We start from the raw sequence: 21929 nt of genomic DNA on the forward strand, positions 1-21929 counted from the left end.
GAATTAGAATTGAATTCCATGGGAGTATTCGCTTCTTAAGTTTTTTAAAGTAACACTAGTCATTGTTATTTTCCTATGTTTTGGTAAGCATCTGTTATAAGCAGACATGGATTGTATAACCACAGTTATCAGAACTAACAGAAAATAGCGATAGTTATCAAATGCTCCACCCTCAGTCAAATAGCACGTTTCTTTCAAACATGAACCTGTCCAAGCAATCAACAGTCAGCATTCCATGCAGATTTCACACGGTCCAGGTGTTAGGAAACTGGGCAGTTTTAGCCAGGTGACCACATGGCCCAACCTCTGTTGTCAAGTTCCACCCCCATCCTAACGGGATTCACTGCTCCTGCCCTGCCCGCCCGCCCGGGGGCAAAGTTTTAAAAGGGCCTGTTCCAGAACACGTGCTCTCTTGGCTCTGCTCCCTGCTCTCTGGGCTCTCTTTCGGCTTCTCTCCTGCTCTCTTGGCTTCTCTCTTCCCGCCTGCTCACTCTCTCTAGCCTCCTCTCCTCTCTCACTCCCCCTCTTCTCTTTCTCTCTTACTCTCCTTTTCCCTCTTCGCCCCTTCCCTCCAGCCAGCTGGGTGTTCCCCAATAAACCTTTTCCCTTACTCCGGTGTTTTGTGACGGCTAACCCCAGGCCATTTCGGAATACACGGAAAGTACCGGAATCAGTGAAAATCAGGGAAAAAGCACCGGAATCGGAAAGTCGGTGAGTAGGTAGGCTGAGAGGGCCCAGCGGCTTGTGGGAGATGTAGTTTCGCTCCCCTCTGGCACCTCTCGCACAGGATCCAGGGGCTCTTCCGTTTCCTTCTGCCCAAGTGCTGCCCCGCCCATTCTCGCCATCTTCCTCCTGCAAATTCTGCATCTGCTTTGCTGTCTCCCCTTGGCTCTGCAGGGTGCGGGGCTTGCCCGCATTCCTGATGGTCTGCGAGGGAGTGAAAGAGGGGTTCCGCGGGCCTCGGGGGAGCCTGTGAGCGGGACGGGTGCTCTTCTTGGTGAGAGCAGAAGTTTCGGTGACGGGGCCGCAGGCACTGGTGCGAGCAGGGCACCTGAGCATCTCTGAAAGGCGACACTGAGGTCGGAATTCTGAGGTCGTGCTCGGGGAGGGGACTCTCGGTAGTCTTGGCCGGAGAACGTGCATAGCCGGACGGCCGGCGTGTGCCTCCACGTGTGCGGGAGCTGCGCCCAGGCGGGAGTGGTGAGCTGGCGAGGACTGTGAGATGTGCTGTGGGAGTGCACCTTTCCGCTCGAGCGCTGATGGAGCCCATCTCTGACCCGTGTGTAAAATGAGCGCATTAATACTGGTGCAAGATCCCCAGGTTCTCAGCCATCAGTGTGGAATGTGTGCAGAGCCAGTGCCACTAGGGAGCAGTTGTATGTGTGGTGTTTCCCGTGTTGCCTCTTCAGCAGGGGCTGCTGGTGGGTCCCTCCTGGGTTACCCGAACAGTGAATTCCACGAAGGAGGTTGTTGGAGTGGGTGATGGTCCCGTTTCTTGTGGAATGAAGTTGTTCTTAAGCTGTCTGAAGAGATCTGTGAACAGCATTGCACTTGAGAGAGTCCCTCTCTGTCCTGAACCCTCTCTCTAGTGCTTCAGTGCAGAGCTAAAAACTGCCAGAAAGATGAGGCTCCTGGCTTTGCCTGGGCTAAGCAATTATTTATCCTACTTCCAGAGTGAGCGAGATGTGAGTGGTGCTCTCTTAGCGCACCCATAAGCTGCTGGAGACAGGGTGATACTGAAAGATTTGCATGAGCTTTCAGCAGGGAGACGTAAGTGAGCTGAGAAGAATATGCAGGAACCTAGAATGTGGTACTCAGAGAGTCTTGAAGCTATAGACTGCAGAGGGATAATCTGTCATCGGTGAGAACATGTTGTCTACTCTGCTCCCGTACACACCCCCTTTACCTCTTTCTACTCATTGTTTCCCAGACCAGAGCTCTCTTAGTCCTAGTGTACCACCAGATTTAGTATTTAGAGATACACCGGTGCTCCTTCTGACCTGACAGTTCTTCCTGGTAGCTCAGGAATGATTTTCCAGGGTCCTTTTACTTGAAAAGAAGCAAACTGAACTTCAGGGAATAAATCAGTTGCCTGGGTTCACGTGATTTGTAGATATCAGGCATCCTGACTTTTGATGTTTTTAACATCAATTTTAGTGACTGTAGTCAATGTAGAACAAACACCATTTTAGAAGACTATACTATAAACATGCCTATCATTTCCTCCCCAGGCACTTTCTGCAGATTTTGTGAGCCAAAAGGTTTGAAATACATATTATATTCCCACTTTATATCAGTAGTCTTTTCTTGAGTACTGTAAATGCTACAACAAATTATAGTGAACTCATTTCTAATTCATGAAAATGGGAAAATTGAAGTAGGGGTTGTGGTACAGCAGAGTAAGTGCATTGAATGCCTTCATCCCATATGGGAGTTCTGATGTGATTACTAGCATCTGAGCTTCTGGACCGGCTTCTTGCTAGTTTCTGGGAAGGCAGCTGATGCCAGTCCAAATAATTAAGTCCTTGCTACCCATATGTGAAACCCAAATGAAGTTTTGGGTGCTTGTCCTTGGTCTGGCCCATCCCCAGCTTTGGAAGTGAACTGGCATATGGAGGATCTCTGTCTCTCTGTCACTTTGCCTTTCAAATAAATAAGCCTTTAAAAATAAAATGGAAAAGTTATAATGAATTATACCTTCCCTGCTAACAAAAAAAAATTTTTTTTTTTTGACAGGCAGAGTTAGTGAGAGAGAGAGAGACAGAGAGAAAGGTCTTCCTTCCATTGGTTCACCCCCAAGTGGCCACTATGGCCGGAGCGCTGCGCCGATCCGAAGCCAGGAGCCAGGTGCTTCCTCCTGGTCTCCCATGCGGATGCAGGGCTCAAGCACTTGGGCCATCCTCCACTGCCTTCCTGGGCCACAGCAGAGAGCTGTACTGGAAGAGGAGCAACCGGGACAGAATCCGGCGCCCCAACTGGGACTAGAACCCGGGGTACTGGCGCAGGCGGGGGATTAGCCTAGTGAGCTGCTACACTGGCCTCAAATTTCTTATAAATAAGACATATGAAGGGCTGGTGTTGTAAGTTGGCTGGTTAAGGTGCCGCATATAATGCCAGCATCGCATGTGGGTACTGATTCAAGTCCCAACTATTCCACCTCTCCAGCTTCCTGCTAATGCAACTGGGAGAGCAGCACAACAAGACCCAAGTGTTTGGGCATAAATGTGGTTGACCGGGATGAAGCTCTACACTCCTGGCTTCAGCCTGGCCCATCCCTAGCTTTTTTTTTTTTTTTTTTTTTTTTTTTTTTTTTTTTTTTAAGGTTTAGTTTATTTATTTGATTTGACAGAGTTACAGTGTAGAGACAGGGAGAGAGAGGTCTTCCATCTGCTGGTTCACTTCCCCAATGGCCGCAATGGCTGGAGCTGGGCCGATCTGAAGCCAGGAGCCAGGAGCTTCTTCTGGATCTCCTATATGGGTGCAGGGGCCCAACCACTTGGGCCATCTTACTACTGCTTTCCCAGGCCATAGGAGGGTGCTGGATCGGAAGAGGAGCAGCCGGGACTTGAACCAGCGCCCATATGGGATGCTGGCGCTTTAGGCCAGGGCTTTAATCTGCTGCACCACAGCACCAGCCCCCATGTCTGTCTTTTGCAGCCACTGGAGTGTTAACTGGTAGATGGAAAATCTCCCTCTGTCTCTCCTCTCTGTGTAACTGCCTTTAAATAAATAAATGAATCTTAAAAAAAACTACAGTGCCCACATACAAGTAAAATTTTAAAACATAGTCTTATGATCTCCAGTTTCTTTGTGTAATTCCCATAGTCTCTCAGAGTGCCAGCAGGAGATCCATCTGGTTTACATTTATAGGGTCTATGAAAACGACATTTGATATGAAGCTTTGTTGGCTCTCTGATATGGGATGCAGGGATCCCAAGTGACGTCTTAACTGGTACACCACATGCCCATACTTATTTGTGATTCTGAGTTAGCATCTTGGGCTCAGCTGGGCAGTTCCTGTGCCAGTGTTCATGGCAAAGGCACAGATCAGGCATCTGTTGACTGAGGCTGATTACTTGAGGATGACTTCATTCACATAAGTATCTGGTGCATTATGTCAGCTTTTAGCTAGGCCCTGTGTCTTCAATAAGCTGCTAACAAAGATAACAGTACTTTTTTTTTTTAAAAGATTTATTTATTTATTTGAAAGAGTTACACAGAGAGGAGAGGCAGAGAGAGAGGTCCTCCATCCAATGGTTCACTCCCCAATTGGCCACAACGACCAGAGCTGTGCTGATCCGAAGCCAGGAGCCAGGGGCTTCTTCTGGGTTTCCCACATGGGTGCAGGGGCCCAAGGACTTCGGCCATCTTCTACTGCTTTCCCAGGCCATAGCAGAGAGCTGAATAGGAAGTGGAGCAGCTGGGACTTGAACTGGCAGCCATATGGGATGCCAGAGCTTCAGGCCAGGGTGTTAACCCGTTGCACCACAGGGCCGGCCTCAGATAACAGTACTTTAAGAAGGCAAACTCCAGTAGACAAATACTTTTTAAAACTGTGTATCACATTTACTGATGTTGCATTACTGATGTCTGGTTGCAAGTTAGGAGACAAAGCCAAGGGTCATTATGTGGAGGGACTACTCAGAGGTGGGGAATGTGTGGCCTGTGAAGTCACTTGGTCTGGCCCTGCCGAGGCAACTATAGGCAGGACTTGAAAATCAGTAGTTCTACAGCACGTTAATTTTAAGTTGATAATTATGTGTGTTCTGCACATGATGCTCTAAATATCGATAGCCCTTGACAGAAAAAAAAAATGTTCCCCACCCCTGGACAAGGAGATGTGTCATTTGGAACCATTACTGGAAGAGTATACTACAGTAAATAAATATTATGTGTACCTTTTCTATGCATTTCTGAAAATGCGATGTTAACAAGATGCATGCTTTTTATGAAATTTAGGTATTTTAAAGAAAGAGATATCTAGTGGTGACACTAATAAGGAGTCTCATGTGGTACATCTACAGAAATAAGAAAATAGTTAATACCAGCCATGTATTTTTCTACAAGGTAAATTTTTTGTCAGTATAATGTTTTATCCTTTAATTTGAATAGCCATCCTTAAAATTTTAGATGATTTCTTAGTAAAATTAATTTTTACAAAATCAATAGCAAATGTTTTCATGCAGCTAATGATAATCAGGTGTTTTATTTCTACCAGTTAGTAGAACTGTGCATGCTCTTTAAATGAACTCTTTCTTGCTCTTTCTCATATGTAAAGTAGTATTTCCCAGCAGAGGGTGCTTTTTGTGTTTTTTTTCCCCAGCTAGTACATCCGTTTTGACTTCTGTCATCATCATGCTTTTCACAATGGAACCTAGGAGCAAGCCAGGTCATTTCTTTCACAATCTCCTCCATTTATCTTCTTTTCCAGATAAAATTCTCGAGTTCTGTCCATGTTTTCAAAAACAACAAAATGAATACATCTCCAGTAAGTCAGTATTTATCCCTCACCTTGTTTTATACTGTATTTTATATGCTCTATGAGTGTTCATTAATGAGAATGGAAAAGTAGAAATAAAATACTGCATCAGAGAGATATAAAGAAAGTTGAAATGGTTCTAAGCCTTAGGACCATCTCAATTAGGTACAGATTGGTCTCTGATCTTTCTGATAGTATGGGAAAAGACAAATTTGCTGTGTGATTCAAACTGACCCTAAAAAGAGAGCATGATAAATTTTCATGGGCTATGAAGTGTCCTTGTTGGTCACATAGATGGTGTAGTGGGCAGTGTTTTATTATCAACCTGGAAATAAACACTGCATCCTTCAGTGATAATGGTTACAAACTGCTAAAACACAAGTCAGTTAATAAAGTTTCTATGAACTTGCTAAAATGATTTGGTTTTGGATAGCTTTTGGATAGAATCAGTAATGTATGGAGGAGAGAGTCTACTGACCTTAACTTACTTTCCATACATTTCTCTCAGCTTCTCTGTGTATGCAGTTGGTCCCACAGATGGTCAGAAATTATATCTATCTCTCTATCTCTCATGCAAATTGTTCCATTTGCCTGGGCAGTGTAGTCTTTTTTTTTTTTTTTTTTTTACAGGCAGACTTAGACAGTGAGAGAGAGAGGCAGAGAGAAAGGTCTTCCTTCCGTTGGTTCATCCCCCCAAATGACCACTACGGCCAGCACTGTGCCGATCCGAAGACCGGAGCCAGGTGCTTCCTCCTGGTATCCCATGTGGGTGCAGGGCTCAAGCACTTGCGCCATCCTCCACTGCACTCCCGGGCCACAGCAGAGAGCTGGACTGGAAGAGGAGCAACCGGGACAGAACCCAGTGCCCCAACCGGCACTAGAACCTGGGGTACCGGCGCTGCAGGTGGAGGATTAGCCTAGGGAGCTGTGGTGCTGGCCTTGGGCAGTATAGTCTTAATTCAGCACTACAAAAGTTTACTGATAACTTCATTAGAATCCTCTAGCCTTTACACTACTTGAATCTTCTATGTTTGTAACTACTGTAAATGAGTAGTTATGTATGGGAGTTCTAACCCTGATGATTTCTTTTCCATGAATTCCTCTACATCTCTTCTCTTTAATACAGTTTATCCAGGTATTCCATCTGGTCCCCTGTTCATCCCACTCTGCAGTTCTCCTTGGCTGATTGGGCCCTCTGGTTTGATGCATTCTAAGTACTGGCACAAATACAACGTGCAGCGTGAGATGAAGTTGATTCAAAAGGTGAGGAAAACACACACACATGGCATTGTTCAGGGAGAGTGGACCAGGATGGGAAAAGAGAGAGAGAATTCCATACCCTGTTACTCTGGATCCACATGAAGAGAGAGTGCACGCGAGCACATGCATGTACACCCTCTCCTCTTTGCCAGACTTCTTATGAACTTAGAAAGGATAGTGGTTACATGGTGTCACCCCCAGGTCCCAGGTATATCCTGGGGAAGGGCTCATTTGATTGTCAGGTGGGCAGATAGAATGAAATCGGAAGGGGAAGTGTGGCTTCCAGTTCCTGACCCTAGTCTAGCTGCTTGCCTTATCCTGTATCACATGTGTACTTGTTCCTTGGCTTCTAGATCACATGTTCAACACCCTTTTGAACCCAGTACTATGGGTTGTGAACACCTTATCAAGTCTCTTTGCTGCTGGTTTAAATACCTGTCCTGACACATTATTATTTTTTTTCAAAGGTTTTATTTATTCATTTAAGAGATAGAGCTACAGACAGAGAGGGGAAGAGATAGAGAGGTCTTCCATCTGCTGGTTCACTCCGCAAATGACCGCACCAGCCGGAACTGAGCCAAACCGAAGCTAGGAGCCAGGAGCTTCCTTTAGGTCTCCCACACTGGTGCAGGGACCCAAGCACTTGGGGCATCTTCGGCTGTTTTCCCAGGCCAGAGGCAGTGTAGGGATTGGAGTCCCTGTGCCAGTCTCTCTTCTGTACTCTGGCTGCTTGCTTGCCTGCTATGCTCCCCTGGAATTTATGACCTCCTGTCCTCCAGCAGCTCCCCTGGGATTTATGGCCTGATGCTTCCCGCCAGTTCTTCCCTGTGCCATCTCCTTTGTGTGGCCTTCCCGCCACATAATGTATATAGTCTTTACGTTTAAATGAACCAATGAACATGTTAGGTCCCAATACCTTGCCATATAGAGAGTAAGAAGGGAACCTACGTAGGAGATGACCTGCACCCTTATAAGTGTGAGGCTATAAAAACCTCTCTTATGCAAACGAGAGGGCCTTTGCCTGTGCACTGCTGAAAGGCTGTGTTCCCAGCAGGCTGGTAACAAATAAACCTCTGCTTTTGCATCCGCGACTGTGCCTTGTGCATTGATTGGGAAATTTGACTCAACAGCAGAGAACTGGATTCCAAAGAAGAGCAGCCAGCTGGTTTTGCAGGTGGAGGTCTAGCCTACCATGTCACAGTGCTGGCCCTGTGACACATTATTTTAAACACATCATCTGTTTATGTGTTTAAAAATATTTAGAGATAGCTTAGCCATGTTGTCTGCTACCTAAAACATATACGTTAACTTTTTTTTTTTAATCTAGTGTTTTTTTTTTCCCTTTGAGTGTGAGTCATGTTGTTCTCTTTTTACATATGCAATGTTTGTTAATTCTCTCCAGCATATTATAAATCGCATGTTGCACAGAGTGTGGCTGTTTGTTTTTTTTCTCAGAAGAGTGATTTTGGTTCTAGAAGATAACAGGCTAGATTAAACTTTCAAACTGTATTCTGTTAGGTGTTGCCTAAAATCTCCATTACAATATGGTGCCTAGCTGATGTTTGAGGTGTGTGTTTGCAGCTGCCGTGGTTAAGCTACGTAAGATCAGACCGCTGGCAGGGATAGGTCTGCTTTAGTTCCGGACACATGGACAGTGCATGATCCCTATACTTTACTTAAGGTGCCCCTGTGCGTGGTCCACCCGTGCCTGTGTGACCTTTTCTCTGATTGGCGCCCCTACTGCGCATGTCCTTCATAAGCTTTAAAAGCCTGTACGCTTCCTCAGTAGAGCGGTTCCCGCTTTGACAGAACTCATGGGTGCTTGCTGTGGTGTGCTTGACCCGTCGACCTTACCTTTCCCGTTTGCCTTGTTGGGGAGTGTCTGTACTGGCCCCTGCTGGTCAGGGGCCAGCCTTGGACTTGAGACTCCCACAGTATTCCATGCAGTGATCCTTGGTCAGTTTGTCACTTTGCAGCTTCCATTAGCTGCTTTGTCATTGGTCCCTCTGAGGTTTCCCACACCTGTTAGTAGTCAGTTCAGGGTTTTGCTGGGTTTCATATGCAGATTGAATCTCTTAGATTCTTTTGTTTTCCTCTTCAACACTCCTCCTCCAGTTTCTGTTGTTAGTTTATGCTCTGACAACTTGAGCCAGTAGAGATGCAGCTTTTACTTCTTTGATCTGTGTTCAAAATAGGGGATGTCCTCTGCTACAATGCCAAAAATTTATGTTTAGCCTTTTATTCTGATTTCTTTCTAGGTTTTCAGATGGTGGTACTATAAATTTTGTTCATATTTCAAACATTTTTTTTCTTTTAGAGGGTTCATCTGATCAAATACTTTGTCATTACCTTAGTATATTCATGGTTATATTATAAAATTTTTCTTCTTAATCTCTCATATTCTTATCCATAGTTTTTTACCATGGAATATTACTTCACATTTCTTCAGTCTTATTTTTCAACCGTAAAAGTAGTTTTTCTTCTATAGGAGTTAAAACAGAAACAAGTAAATTATGGCTTGCATTCCAGATTTAACTAACTTCCTGTTTTTATATGGCCTATCAGAATTTTTTGTTATTGTAACTTTTTAATGGTTGTTTTATGGTTCCCAGTATTCATCTTTACTTATGATCTACCTTCAAGTAGTACTGTACCTATTCATGTAAAATAATAACTTAGTAGTAGTCTACTTCTATTTATCTGTTTCCAACTTCCATACCATGATTGTCATACCTTTCAATATTGTTGCTGTCTGGATTCAAACACCCAGTGATTTTTTTTTTTTTTTTTTTTTTTTTTTTTTTTTTTGACAGGCAGAGTGGACAGTGAGAGAGAGAGAGACAGAGAGAGAAAGGTCTTCCTTTGCCGTTGGTTCACCCTCCAATGGCCGCCGCTGCAGCCGGCGCACCGTGCTGATCCTGGCAGGAGCCAGGAGCCAGGTGCTTTTTCCTGGTCTCCCATGGGGTGCAGGGCCCAAGCACCTGGGCCATCCTCCACTGCACTCCCTGGCCATAGCAGAGAGCTGGCCTGGAAGAGGGGCGACCGGGACAGAATCCGGCGCCCCAACCGGGACTAGAACCCGGTGTGCCGGCGCCGCAAGGTGGAGGATTAGCCTATTGAGCCACGGCGCCGGCTTAAAGAGACTGAAAATAAGAGAAAAATAAGTTCACTCTCACAGTTATCCACTTCTGGTTTTCGTATGTACTTTACTCATATTTTTATTTGCTTATTCTATTTTTTTTTTAGATTTAAATTTTTAAAAAAAAATTTCTGTATTTTTTTTTGCTATTTGATCATGGTATGCTTTGGTATAATTGTCTTTTTCTTCTACTTGAGGTTCAGATGTTCCAATTTAGATGTCCGCAAGTCATGATTCTTCTGGTACTAGCAGCAAGTTTCGGTTCAGTAATTCCTGAGAGAATTAACGTAGAAAAGTCTTTGTATTCACAATTACAGTGTATTTCTGTGAAAGAATTCACTGAAATCAGCCTGGGGATGAGTTGCATAGGGCAGGACCTTTGAGTTATCCAGCACCAGCTTCCAGCTGTTTTAGTTCAGTGTAGTCCTGTTGACATTACCTGTTTGTCCCAACAATGTATGACAATATCTGCAGAATACTGACAGAGAATCTCATCTGAGCCTGATTTCAGAGCTTTTACTGGGGTCTGGCCAGACAGATATTGCTGACCATAATGTGAGTGCCTTAGTCTCCAGCACATGCAGTGATTATGTTAATACCACATAGCTTGGCTGGCGCCGCGGCTCAACAGGCTAATCCTCCGCCTAGCGGCGCTGGCACACCGGGTTCTAGTCCCGGTTGGGGCTCCGGATTCTGTCCTGGTTGCCCCTCTTCCAGGCCAGCTCTCTGCTGTGGCCCGGGAGAGTGAACAGTGAGAGAGAGACAGAGAGAAAGGTCTTCCTTTACCGTTGGTTCACCCCTCAAGTGGCCGCTGCGGCCGGCGCACTGCGCTGATCTGAAACCAGAAGCCAGGTGCTTCTCCTGGTCTCCCATGGGGTGCAGGGCCCAAGCACTTGGACCATCCTCCACTGCACTCCTGGGCCATAGTAGAGAGCTGGACTGGAAGAGGGGCAACCAGGACAGAATCCGGCGCCCCAACTGGGACTAGAAACTGGTGTGCCGGCGCCGCTAGGCGGAGGATTAGCCTGTTGAGCCGTGGCGCTGGCCTTCATGCTTTTAAAGATGGATGTTTGGAAAGCCCTATTTTCCCCTTAGGATACTGATTATTTCCATAATTTTTTCTTAGGATTACTAATTCCTATTAGCTAATTGTTCTAAATGTAAACTTTTTGTGATGTGACATGTGATTTTCTTTTGACTTCGTTTTGTGTTTGTTTATGGCATAAGAAGCTTTTAGTTATATATTCAGATTTTTTCATATTATGAACTTTTTTTTATTTAAAATATGCAAATTTCATGTATTTCACATATACACATTTAGGAATACTTCCTACCCTCCCCTCCCCCCTGCCATGCTCCCACCCTTCTTCCTCCTCCCTCTCCTATTCCGACTTTTAATTTTTACAAATATCTATTTTCAGTTTACTTTGTGCTCATAAGATTAACCCTAGGGCCAGTACTGCAGCTCAATAGGGTAATCCTCGGCCTGCAGCACCGGCACACCGGGTTCTAGTCTTGGTCAGGGCGCCGGAGTCTGTCCCGGTCACTCCTCTTCCTGTTCAGCTCTCTGCTGTGTCCCGGGAGTGCAGTGGAGGATGGCCCCAGGTCCTTGGGCCCTGCGCTCGCATGGGAGACCAAGAGAAGCACCTGGCTACTGGCTTCAGATCAGCGTGGTGCGCCAGCCACAGCGGCCATTGGGGAGTGAACCAATGGTAAAGGAAGACATTTCTCTCTGTCTCTCTCTCTCACTGTCCACTCTGCCTGTCAAAAATAAATAAATAAATAAAAATAAAAAAAGATTAACCCTACAACAAGAGTTCAACAAATAGTATGAAGAAAATCACTCTTCCTCAACAGTAGAGACAAGGACTAAACAATCATCAAATCTCAAAATGTCAATTTCATTCTAATACATTACATTTTAGATTCTTTTCTTAGTTGCCACAGATCAGGGAAAATACATGGTATTTGTGTTTTTGGGACTGGCTTATTTCACTAAGTATAGTGGTTTCCAGTTGAATCCATTTTGTTGCAAAAGAACAAATTTCTTTTTTTTAAAACCACTGAATAGTATACCATAGTGTGTAGGTAACTAATTTCTTTATCCAGTCATCAGCTGATGGACATCTGGGTTGATTCCATATCTTAGCTATTGTGAATTGAGCTGCAATGAACATGGGGTATGGAGAACTTTCATATGCTGATTTCATTTCCCTTGGATAAATTCCCAGGAGTGGGATGGCTGGGTCATATGGTAGATCGAGTTTCATCTTTCTGAGTTATCTCCTTACTGTCTTCCACAGTGACTGCACCACTTCTGGGTATCGAATGGTGTTAAAATGGTGTTCCCTAACATTAAAGTATAACCAAACCACTCCATGTAGCTTTCCAATTATTATGTACTTTGTCTATACTATGAATTTAATATTAACTTTATTCTGCCTGTCTAGTTTTTCAGTACATTTATGGAAAAGTCCATGGATCCACCCTACAGACTTGTAATTCTTTCTCCCTACTAAGATCATCTTCTCTTATTAATGTTCCTTTTCTGTATTTCTCAGGAGATTTGAGGTTGTGAGTGAGAATATACTTTAGTAACAAACCCCAACCTCTATGGGCCATCAAATGTACCTGATCTCAGGCTGATGGAATGGCCTTTGCTAGAACATTGCTGGTTATTGTGACTGCAGTAAAAAGAGGGTATGAGCCAAATGTGAGCCCTTCTTTGAAGTGACACAGATCACTACTGTGGACATTTGGCTAGTCATCTGTCTTGCCTAAGATTTTCTGGGATGAGTGGGGATATGTGATTCTCTCACAAGAAATAGCACTGAAAGTGAGTGGGCAGTGGTTTCATAGTGGAATTCCCCTCCTCCCACGTGTATCTCAAGTTGATCCCACACTGCATATCTTAAGGTCCTCTCTATTCATCTATTGCTTCTCTTGGTCTAAGGCTAGTGAGCTAAGATGACAAGTGATTCACCTTTTCTGTATGCAGTGTGTAATGTAGTAGGATAGGGCATAAGTAGGACAATCACAGTAAGCCTTCTATTTGAAAAGTGATGCAGCGGGTGGAGCCAGGTGCTCATGTCATGACATTGGTGTGATCTTGAAATCCTGGATGTATAGGTTGTCTGTGACCTCTAACTTTAGGATGAGTCACAAGTTCTTTGATGTGGCCTTGATTCTGCAACCTGGTTTCCCCTTAATGGTTTGCTTTCTAAGGCAGTGTCCTCTGCCCTCTGAAATATCCTCACTTTCCCGTCGTTCACATTGGACTCATTGGCAAAGACCTGCTCTTTGAGGCATTCTTCTGATCCATATTTTTAAACAGCAGCTGCATATTAAACTGTCAGTCCTTTTTAGGTCTGTTTTGGTGCCTTGGTAGTATGACTCTGAAAAATCTTAGAGTTATGTCCTTTTGAGAACATCTTCCAAATACTGGTTCACCCCCAGATGCTCACAACAACTGAGGCTCAGCCAGAACTCAACCTCAGTCCCCAACATGAGTGTCAAGGGCACTAATAGTGGAGCCATAATTGCTGCCTGGCATGGTATGCATTGTCAGGAAACTGGAATTGTAAGCAGAGCTGGGATCTGAATCCAGGCACTGCAGTTTGGGATTTGTTCATCCCAAGTGCCACCTTAACCACTGCACCAAGTACCCACCCCCGAGTTACATCTTTATGATTCCAGCTTGCTCTAGGTTTTTTGTCACATGACTTTTATCTGTTTTTCCCTTTATGTTAAGTACTTTTTTCAGATCATGTGTTTTGTTTAAGAATACCTCATCTTTATCTTTTCTGTAGGTCATTTTGAGCAATTGAAATAAGTTATTGGGGGACAAATTAATCCATACACAGGTATTAACAGTGGTTTTCATGATCATAACCTTCATTTGTTAGTTATTTTGGGGTTGAATGTTAGCTGATTTTGTTTCCCAAAGTATTTCCCATTGTGTTTTTTTTTCTGTAAGAACTAGAGGATAACAACCTTGTTATCTTTAAGCAGTGAAAGATAAAGCAAGAAATACTTTGAGATTTCTAACTGTACTTCACCCTAAATTTCTCATATCTCCCAATTCTGTGTCCCTCTTTTTTTCTTTTTTCAAATTCTTTTGAAAGACAGCTCTTATCTGCTGGGTCACATTCCAGATGACCACACAACTAGGGTTGGGCTAGGGAGAAAGCCAGGAGTGGTACTCAATCCAGATCTTCTGGATTGGTCACAGGGACCCAATTACTTGCAGCATCACTGTTCCCGTCAGGCTCTACGTTAGCAAGAAGCTGGAGTCAGGAGCCAGAGGTGGGAATTGGCACTCCCATGTCTTAATTACTAAGATGAATGCCTGTTCCTCTTCCCCCTTTTTGTTTGTAAACTGCCTTTCTTTTTCATTAGTTCAGCATGCTTTATCAAATTCAGTGAATAATAACCAAGATACATTACTGTTTCCAGCCTCTTTTTCTTTTCTTTTTTTTTTTTTAAGATTATTTATTATTTATTTGAAAGTAAGAGTTACACAGAGAGTGGAGAGGCAGAGATAGAGAGAAGTCTTCCATCCGATGGTTGACTCCCCAGTTGGCTGCAGTGGCTGGAGCTGCGCCTATCTAAAGGCAGGAGCCAGGAGCTTCTTCCGGGTCTCCCACATGGGTGCAGGGGCCCAAGCACTTGGGCCATCTTCTACTGCTTTCCCAGGCCATAGCAGAGAGCTGGATCAGAAGAGGAGCAGCTGGGACTCGAACCAGCACCCATATGGGGTGATAGCACTGCAAACTGGGACTTTAACCTGCTGCGCTACAGCGCCGGCCCCATCCAGGCTCTTTTTCTAAAGCCTTAAGTGCATGAGATGACCATTATTTGACATAATAAGTAATATTTGGCTTACATAGTTACATTTCCCATAGTGAGTTATCATTATTTGCAAGCCATAGGGTTTCAAAGGTTCCTGGAGTGGCAGGCATTTGGCCAAGTGTTTAAGATACCTGTACTCCACATCGGAGTACCTGAATTGGAGTCCAGCTCTACTCTATGTTCTTGTGACCTAATGCTGATGTGTTGAATTGGAATATGTTGTCACAGGTATTGTTGTCATTTGAGGATGTGGCTGTGTACTTCACCTGGGAGGAGTGGCAGAAACTGGATAATACTCAGAGGACCCTGTACAGGGATGTGATGCTGGAGATCTATAGCAACCTGCTGTCTTTGGGTGAGCAAAATTCCCCAGTAACTCTCAATCAGGACAGTTTATTTTTTGACAAAGGAATGAACCTTTTTTTAAATTACTTTTATTTTATACTTAAATATTTATTTATTTGAAAGACTGAGTAACAGAGAGGGAGAGACAGAAACACAGGGAGAGTGAGAGCAAGATGCTTCATCCACTGGTTTACTCTCTGAATGGCTGCAGTGGCCAGGGCTGGGCCAGGCTGCATCCAGAAGCCAGGAGCTCCATCCAGGTCTCCCACGTGGGTGGAGGGGCCCAAGGACTTGAGCCATCTTCAGTTGCTTTCCTGTGTGCATTAGCAGTGAGTGGGATCATAAGTGGAGCAACCAGGACTCAAACTGGCGCTCATGTGATGTCAGCACTGCAGACATCAGCTTTACCCACTACACCACAGCACTGGCCCCAGGAATGAACATTTTATAAGGTTTACTGCTCTTGGGGCTGGCACTGTGGCGTATTAGGTAAAGCCACTGTCTGCGGTGCCGGCATCTCGTATGGGTACTGGTTCCAGTCCTAGCTGCTCCACTTCCAATCTAGCTCTCTGCTAATGGCTTGGGAAAGCGGTAGAAGGTGGCTCAAGTCCTTGGGCCTCTGCACCTGTGTGGGAGACCCAGAAGAAGCTCCTGGCTTCATATCGGCACAGCTCCAGCCATCTGGGGAGTGAACCAGCAGATGGAAGACCTCTCTCTACACCACCCCCTCTGCCTCTGCCTCTCTGTAACTCTGCTTTTCAAATAAATAAATAAATCTTTAAAAAAAAAAAAAAAAGCAAGGTTTACTGCTCTCTATGTGTTGATTCCAGGCTGTGAAGGATACAACTATAAATACCTCAGTAAAAGATTCATATAACCTCTTTCATTGTACTGCTCCTGAAACCAAACTGTTGTCATTCTTCAAAAGACCTGCTGAGCACTTTAGCAAAGTCTGACATTTTTTCCCATTAACAGGGTACTACCTTACCAAACCTGAGGTGATCTCTAAGTTGGAGCAAGGAGCTGAGCCATGGAACACAGAAGAATCCCCAAACCAGAGCCTCCCAGGTCAGTTAGTGCAACACTGGGCAGGGGATGAGGGGATGTGGGACAAGGGCAGTTCAGCAAATTTTGGCCATGTGGAGCTGTTTTCACTCAAGCTCTGGTCCTGAGAGCAGCTGGTGTCAGGCATCACACACACGCTCTGCAGTCTCCAGAGAGAGCTGCGATTTGTTCATCCGTCTTTGTCTTCTATTTGGTTGCTGATGAATATTTTTAGCCTCACCAAAAATCCAGTGCATAAACTTTTTTTCTTTGGTAGATTCGTTATCTAACTTGGTTGTCCTTTTCTCCGTGTGTGTACCTTGTTCCCCTTCAGGTTTGTATTCATGCTTGCATTCTTTTACTGCTTGTTAATGGGTCAGCTGATGGGCAGTGCTTGTTTTAGTGATAGGGAAGGCTGTAGTAATGAAACGAATATGTCATCTTTTACAGAACTTTTATTCTCTTTAAAGCAAAAACCTAAACAGGTATATTTTGTCATGAGAAATGAGGTAAGAGCCATGAAGGATGTTTTTCTAGAATGAGAAAATGAACAAAATGGGGTCTGTTCTAAGACTGTTCCTCAGGAAAGGCAGCTTTATAGGGAGATGCTACTTATTTTGGGTTACTTGCATTTTTTGATGACAGATTTCCAAACTTGCCATGTAGTACATATGAGGTATAAGTGCTAGAATAGACAGTGTACATCCCACTTTGAAATAAAATTTGCAGATCATTGCTTGAAGTTTGCATTTAAAGTAATACAGAGAAAGTTTCCTCAGAAATGGGTGTGCAATTGAAAAAAGAGGGCCAAGATCAAGCCTTGTTTACCATGACATCAGAAATTGTGGGGCCAGTCGAGACCCAGCATAAGAACCCTGAAAGGACTCTTCCTGGAGTTGGCAGGGGAAACACGAGACGCTGGGTTGCAAGGCCTGATGAACCAAACATTTCCTTTTGAAGGGCTCATCCTTGGTTTTGGTGGAGTTTGAAGTCAGCATTATCTGTTTCTCTTTTTAAAATCCTTCAAAAACTAAGATACAAGAAATGTATTTTGAGACATGATTCTCTGTGGGAGGAGAGAACTGAAACTCCAACAGAGTAAACAGTGTCCTGCAGCAGTGAATTATAAATAAGGAATGTATGTATCAGGAAACGAAGGGGAAATGCCAGAGGTTTTGATCTTCAAAGTAGTCAGAAAACCATGGTTCAAAGATGTTTTGCCCTGCCTCATGGCAGAACCAAATCCTTTAGAACAGAATAGAGTTGGAGCCCAGAATTGCTGATAAAAGCTTTTTCTGTGCCCATTAAGGTTCTGAGAAGCAAAAAAAAAAAAAAAAAAAAGTTAACTTAGGAATATGGAAGAAGCTGTCTTCATCTAGTTTGGGGAAGAGATTATATATTTGAAAAACCTCACAGCTTCTAGTCATTCCACTGGGAGGACTCTTAACTTGACCAACACAGGTACAAATTTTGGTTTTAAACCATGTTCCCGCTTGGACAGATAAGTGAGCCTGTCCTGTAGGTGCATGTACAGCTCCAAGACAGCTTTGCCACCTTCAACAATAAACAAAAACGTAGAAGCAAAAAAAATATATACACACAGTTATTATAAGAAAAGAGAACAGGAAAAACAAAAGATGAAAGAACATCTCTCAGCTTAATACTATGCCTAGGCAGTAGGTAAATGTTTTAACTGAACCCTTACTTTGTATTAAAAGAAACCCTTAGATATAGCATTGAAAAGAATTATGATTTAACAGTATAAAATCTGTTACTGTAATTAATTCTTTTCATTCACTGTAGAGAAAATTACGTATTTATGATTTTTTAATATTTTTAAATATTATGTCACCAGTAAGAGAAGAAACTTCTTAACATTTAGAAGAAATGCTTAGTTGTGATTTGTGGATGTGGTTAATTTTTTCTCATTTCAGTTGTCCAAAGAATGGATGACCTGCCTGGATTGAGGAAGCAAAGTCAAGACAGACATTTGTGGCAAGGTGTAGTCACAAACAGCAATTCAGCAATGAAGGAGGGATTTGAATTAAGAAAAATATTTAATTTAAGCTCAAATCATATTTCAAAACCTACGAAGTACAGAAAATATTCAGGAATGAGGTCTGAGGCATTAAAGGTGTATCAGAAGGTGCTTTTCCCTGGCAAGCCTGATGAGCTGCATATTTCAGAGAAACCTGAAGCCCAAGATTTAACTGAGAAATCTTTACTCAGATGCTGTGAGAACCTCAGTCAGCATCACAAGGATCAAACTTTGCAGCAGTCTTTGGAATATAATGGGCAGTGGAAAGCCTTCAGCAGGGACTCACTGTTTCCACAAAAGAGGGCACATATGAGAGAGACCCCATGTAAACATAAATATGGGAAAGCCTGTGACAAGTCATCTCTCATTGTTGGAGAAACAGCTCAGATAGCAAAGAACCTTCTCAGCAGAAATTCTAACCTTGCTAGCCATCAGCAAATGTGCATAGGTGAGAAGCCGTATGAATGTAAAGGATGCCAGAAAACTTTCTCCTGTAAGTCATACCTCATTCAACATCAGAATTCTCACACAGGTGAGAAAGCATTTGAATGTAAAAGATGTACAAAATCCTACTACTACAAGTGTCAACTTGCTCTGCACCAGAAAATCCACATGGTAGAAAAACCTTATGAATGTAATGAATGTGGCAAAGCCTATTTTCATAAGGCAGCCCTCAGTGTACACTTGATAACTCACACAGGAGAACGACCCTTTGAATGCAGTTTTTGTGGGAATACCTTCTCCAGGCAGTCAAGCCTGAGGAAACATGAAAAACTTCATACAGGGGAAAAACCTCATACATGTGGAAAGACTTTGTGCATGAATGGAGACCTCACATCCCAGCAGAGAACTCTCACAAGAGAACATCCTTATAAATGTAATGAATGTGGAAAAGCTTTCTCCAAGAAGGGGGGCCTCACTTTCCATCAGAGAACACACACAGGGGAACAGCCTTACAAATGTGATGGATGTGGGAAAACCTTCTCCAGAAAGGGAGACCTCAGTTTACATAAGAGAACTCACACAGGGGAAAAAGCTTATGTGTGTAGTTCCTGTAAAAAGCCCTTTTACCGGAAGTCCCACCTCATAATACATCAGCGAACTCATACAGGGGAAAGACCTTATGCATGTAGCACGTGTGGATTAGCCTTTTACCGGAAGACAGACCTCATTAAGCATCAAAGAGTCCAAAAGGGGAGAAATCATTATGAATGTAATGAATGTGGCAAAGTCTTTTGCAAGAGAATACATTTCAGGACACATCAGAGAACTCACGCAGGTGAGAAAACATAGAATGGAAAGAATGGAAGCATCTTTTGTGGCCAGTCACACCTCAGCAGGCAATGTATTGACAGAAGATGTTGTGGGAATATCATAAATCAGACATTGCCAGATGTCAGTGAAATAGAGGGGACACCTTGGAAGTGTAGTGTGAATAAAAACTTGCCAAAATTCACACATCTTCAAATGTAGAGGAAATGACAGAAGGGAGTAACTAGTCACAGACTGGCTGTGTAGTCTTGAAATTCCCTCTTTTGGACAGTTTGTGTTCATAGCCTCCCCTTACTGAGCTCTACTGTCACATTTCACTTTTGGGAATAAACAAACCTTCAGTCCACAACAGCCACCTAGAAAATGTTATCTTCATAATTTGCTAAGTTATTTGGAATGACTGAGTTTTGTTTGTTTATTTTTTGTCTCTTCATGATTCTTTGTCACATTATTCTGGTACAGACCAGCTGTGTGACCCCAGGGGCATCACATGATTCGTACATCAGGCATATGCTGTACATCCAACCCAGTACGATGAGTGCTTCGTCAGGGTAGAGGCTCATGTCCAGTGACCTCTGAGGCCGTGATAACCAGAGTCTTGTTTGCATGTGAGACTGGGACTGCCTGTACCATCAGAAGTCTGTGTTTGTAGGGTGAGGTGTGGCTACGGCAATGTCCGCAGTTCTCATCCAGCTTCCTGGGCTTGGTAGGCATTCCCTTCTCTGCTTTTCTTGCTGGCCACCCCCCTGGGCATCCCCAGATGCCAGTACCTTCAATATGAAGGCCAGACCTATTGCTGTTCCCTTGACTGATAACCATCTTGTCATTCATCTTCCCCGTCCCATTTTACCCATCTGATTTCCACTTGCTGGTGTACTCGCCAGATCCTGACCTCCTGGCTTTTATTGTCCTAGCTACTAGTACCTGGCGTGAGTCATTCTCACATGGGCTCTGGCCATCCCCATCTGGAAAGACCTGCATGGTCGTGCATTGCTGTGCGGAAGACTCATTGTCCTGAGTTTCACGGCTGTGCACCTCTGCAGTTTACCTTCTCTTGACTGCTTTGCCTGCTGGGCTTCCCACAGCCTTCCTCCCACAGCATCCAGATGCACCATCTGGGACTGCCCTCTGCAGCACCTGTCCCCTGACCACACCCATGTCTTTCAGTGAGTGCTGGAAGAAGTCCAGGACAGTTTCTCAGTGGCCTTGATACAATAATCTGTGACCACCTGGCTTGCAGCCAAAGCCACTGACCCTTGCTAACCTCTGGCTTTTATCTGAGGTAGCATCCTGGGCTGACAATTTGGAACCTGGCTTTTTCTATGGAATAGTGCAGAGGGGTGTGTGCAGGTGAGCATGCTTTGGTTACTGTTACCCTCAGGGATATGTGTGAACCCCCACACCTGCCTCCTAGCCCACTGCCTGAGGATAGTTGCAATCCCTAGCTGACCTTGCGACCTTTAAGGCTAATGTGCTTTATATGTGGAGCAGGGGCTTTCAGAAGTGCACCTTTGAGGCTTGCTCTTGGCATGGGGGTCTGTGCAGAGACTCGTGCCCTAAGAGTCTGACACTGAGCTATCCTGGAGAGTTGGGTGAGGGTAGATTCTAGTCATGGGCCTCGTTGGCATGCTGGCTTGTGAATGCATTCTCTCTGTTAAAGCCTTGTGCTCTTCCACTAACTCTCTTGTGAACAGTTTATTCTCTCCTAAAAATTCCATTATTAGTGATGTATGTTTCTGTCAGCAGTGGTTCCAGAGGATCTGTGCTGTTGAGCCCACTGGCGTCACCCCAGTGTCAGGTCTGAGCATCCCTGCAGCTGCTGCCATCCTTTTGTCCTTCCCTATGGCTACTTTGCAGAGTCGCTGAGCAGCCTGGTTTGTGAGCAGGCTTGGAGGTAGATGTGGGTGCCCTGTTAGTCGTTGCTGTTTGTTCCCTGCAGGCCTCTACGGGCACATGAGCCTGTTAGCAGTAAGTGAAGTTGCAGTGTACTGCCATGGGGTTCATCTCCCACAAGCTGCCATCCTTGACTTTTCTCCTGTACGTGGTGAGCACTGCTGAGTACCCCATGAAGGACAAGTGATGGGGATGAATAAGAAATGTGTAAAACTCTGGGTTCAAACAGTTCCTCCTTGAGGAGTGCACTTTGCCCATGGATTCCTGTTCACCACGTGCACTGGAACTTCACTGTGGAGTACTGATTCTGCTAACCTCTCAGATTCACTAAGACGTGTGAGCACCACATAAGGGAAGCAGGTATCCAGAGTGGGAGTGGACAAGGCCAAAAGCTAGTCCTAGGACAAATCACACTCTGTGATGGTAAGGCCAGTGATTTTCTGCAGCCAAACATAATCTGGGCACCAGGGCTCCAGGAATGTCAGCATCAACCGGAAGCCTTTTTTTTTTTTTTGGACAGGCAGAGTGGACAGTGAGAGAGAGAAAGACAAAGGTCTTCCTTTGCTGTTGGTTCACCCTCCAATGGCCGCCACGCCTGTGTGCTGCAG

The 21929-nt window shown here is 44.3% G+C and overlaps 1 protein-coding gene across 12 annotated transcripts; it reads left to right on the forward strand.

Moving 5' to 3' along the window:
• Positions 1-409: 409 nt before the first annotated feature.
• Positions 410-19779, forward strand: LOC103346024 (zinc finger protein 717). 12 transcript variants are annotated; one of them, XM_070054796.2, is made up of 7 exons: positions 755-1079; positions 4960-5067; positions 5432-5488; positions 6606-6742; positions 14958-15084; positions 16050-16142; positions 18053-19779. In XM_070054796.2, exons 4-7 carry the CDS (start codon positions 6683-6685, stop codon positions 19447-19449), a joined length of 1677 nt encoding a protein of 558 aa, XP_069910897.2. In that variant the 5' UTR covers positions 755-1079; positions 4960-5067; positions 5432-5488; positions 6606-6682; the 3' UTR covers positions 19450-19779. The 12 variants fall into 12 exon arrangements, with proteins under 12 accessions (XP_089165696.1, XP_089165697.1, XP_051684832.3 ...); XM_051828860.3 differs by having other exon boundaries at positions 756-1079; positions 5432-5492; XM_089309570.1 differs by lacking the exons at positions 755-1079; positions 4960-5067 and adding an exon at positions 410-711 and having other exon boundaries at positions 5432-5492.
• The last annotated feature ends 2150 nt before the right edge of the window (positions 19780-21929 follow it).

Source organism: Oryctolagus cuniculus, chromosome 12, assembly GCF_051225735.1.
Source record: "Oryctolagus cuniculus isolate XC-2025 breed Fujian yellow rabbit chromosome 12, ASM5122573v1, whole genome shotgun sequence".
Lineage (NCBI taxonomy): Eukaryota > Metazoa > Chordata > Mammalia > Lagomorpha > Leporidae > Oryctolagus > Oryctolagus cuniculus.

Bases quoted from the DNA above. Each gene is read 5' to 3' on its own strand.
- LOC103346024 (XM_051828860.3), top strand. From the start codon at position 5,008: ATGTGGTACATCTACAGAAATAAGAAAATAGTTAATACCAGCCATGTA. The intron at 5,493-6,605 runs GTCAGTATTTAT...TCTTTAATACAG, and splicing joins AATGAATACATCTCCAGTAA to TTTATCCAGGTATTCCATCT. The intron at 15,085-16,049 runs GTGAGCAAAATT...TCCCATTAACAG, and splicing joins TAGCAACCTGCTGTCTTTGG to GGTACTACCTTACCAAACCT.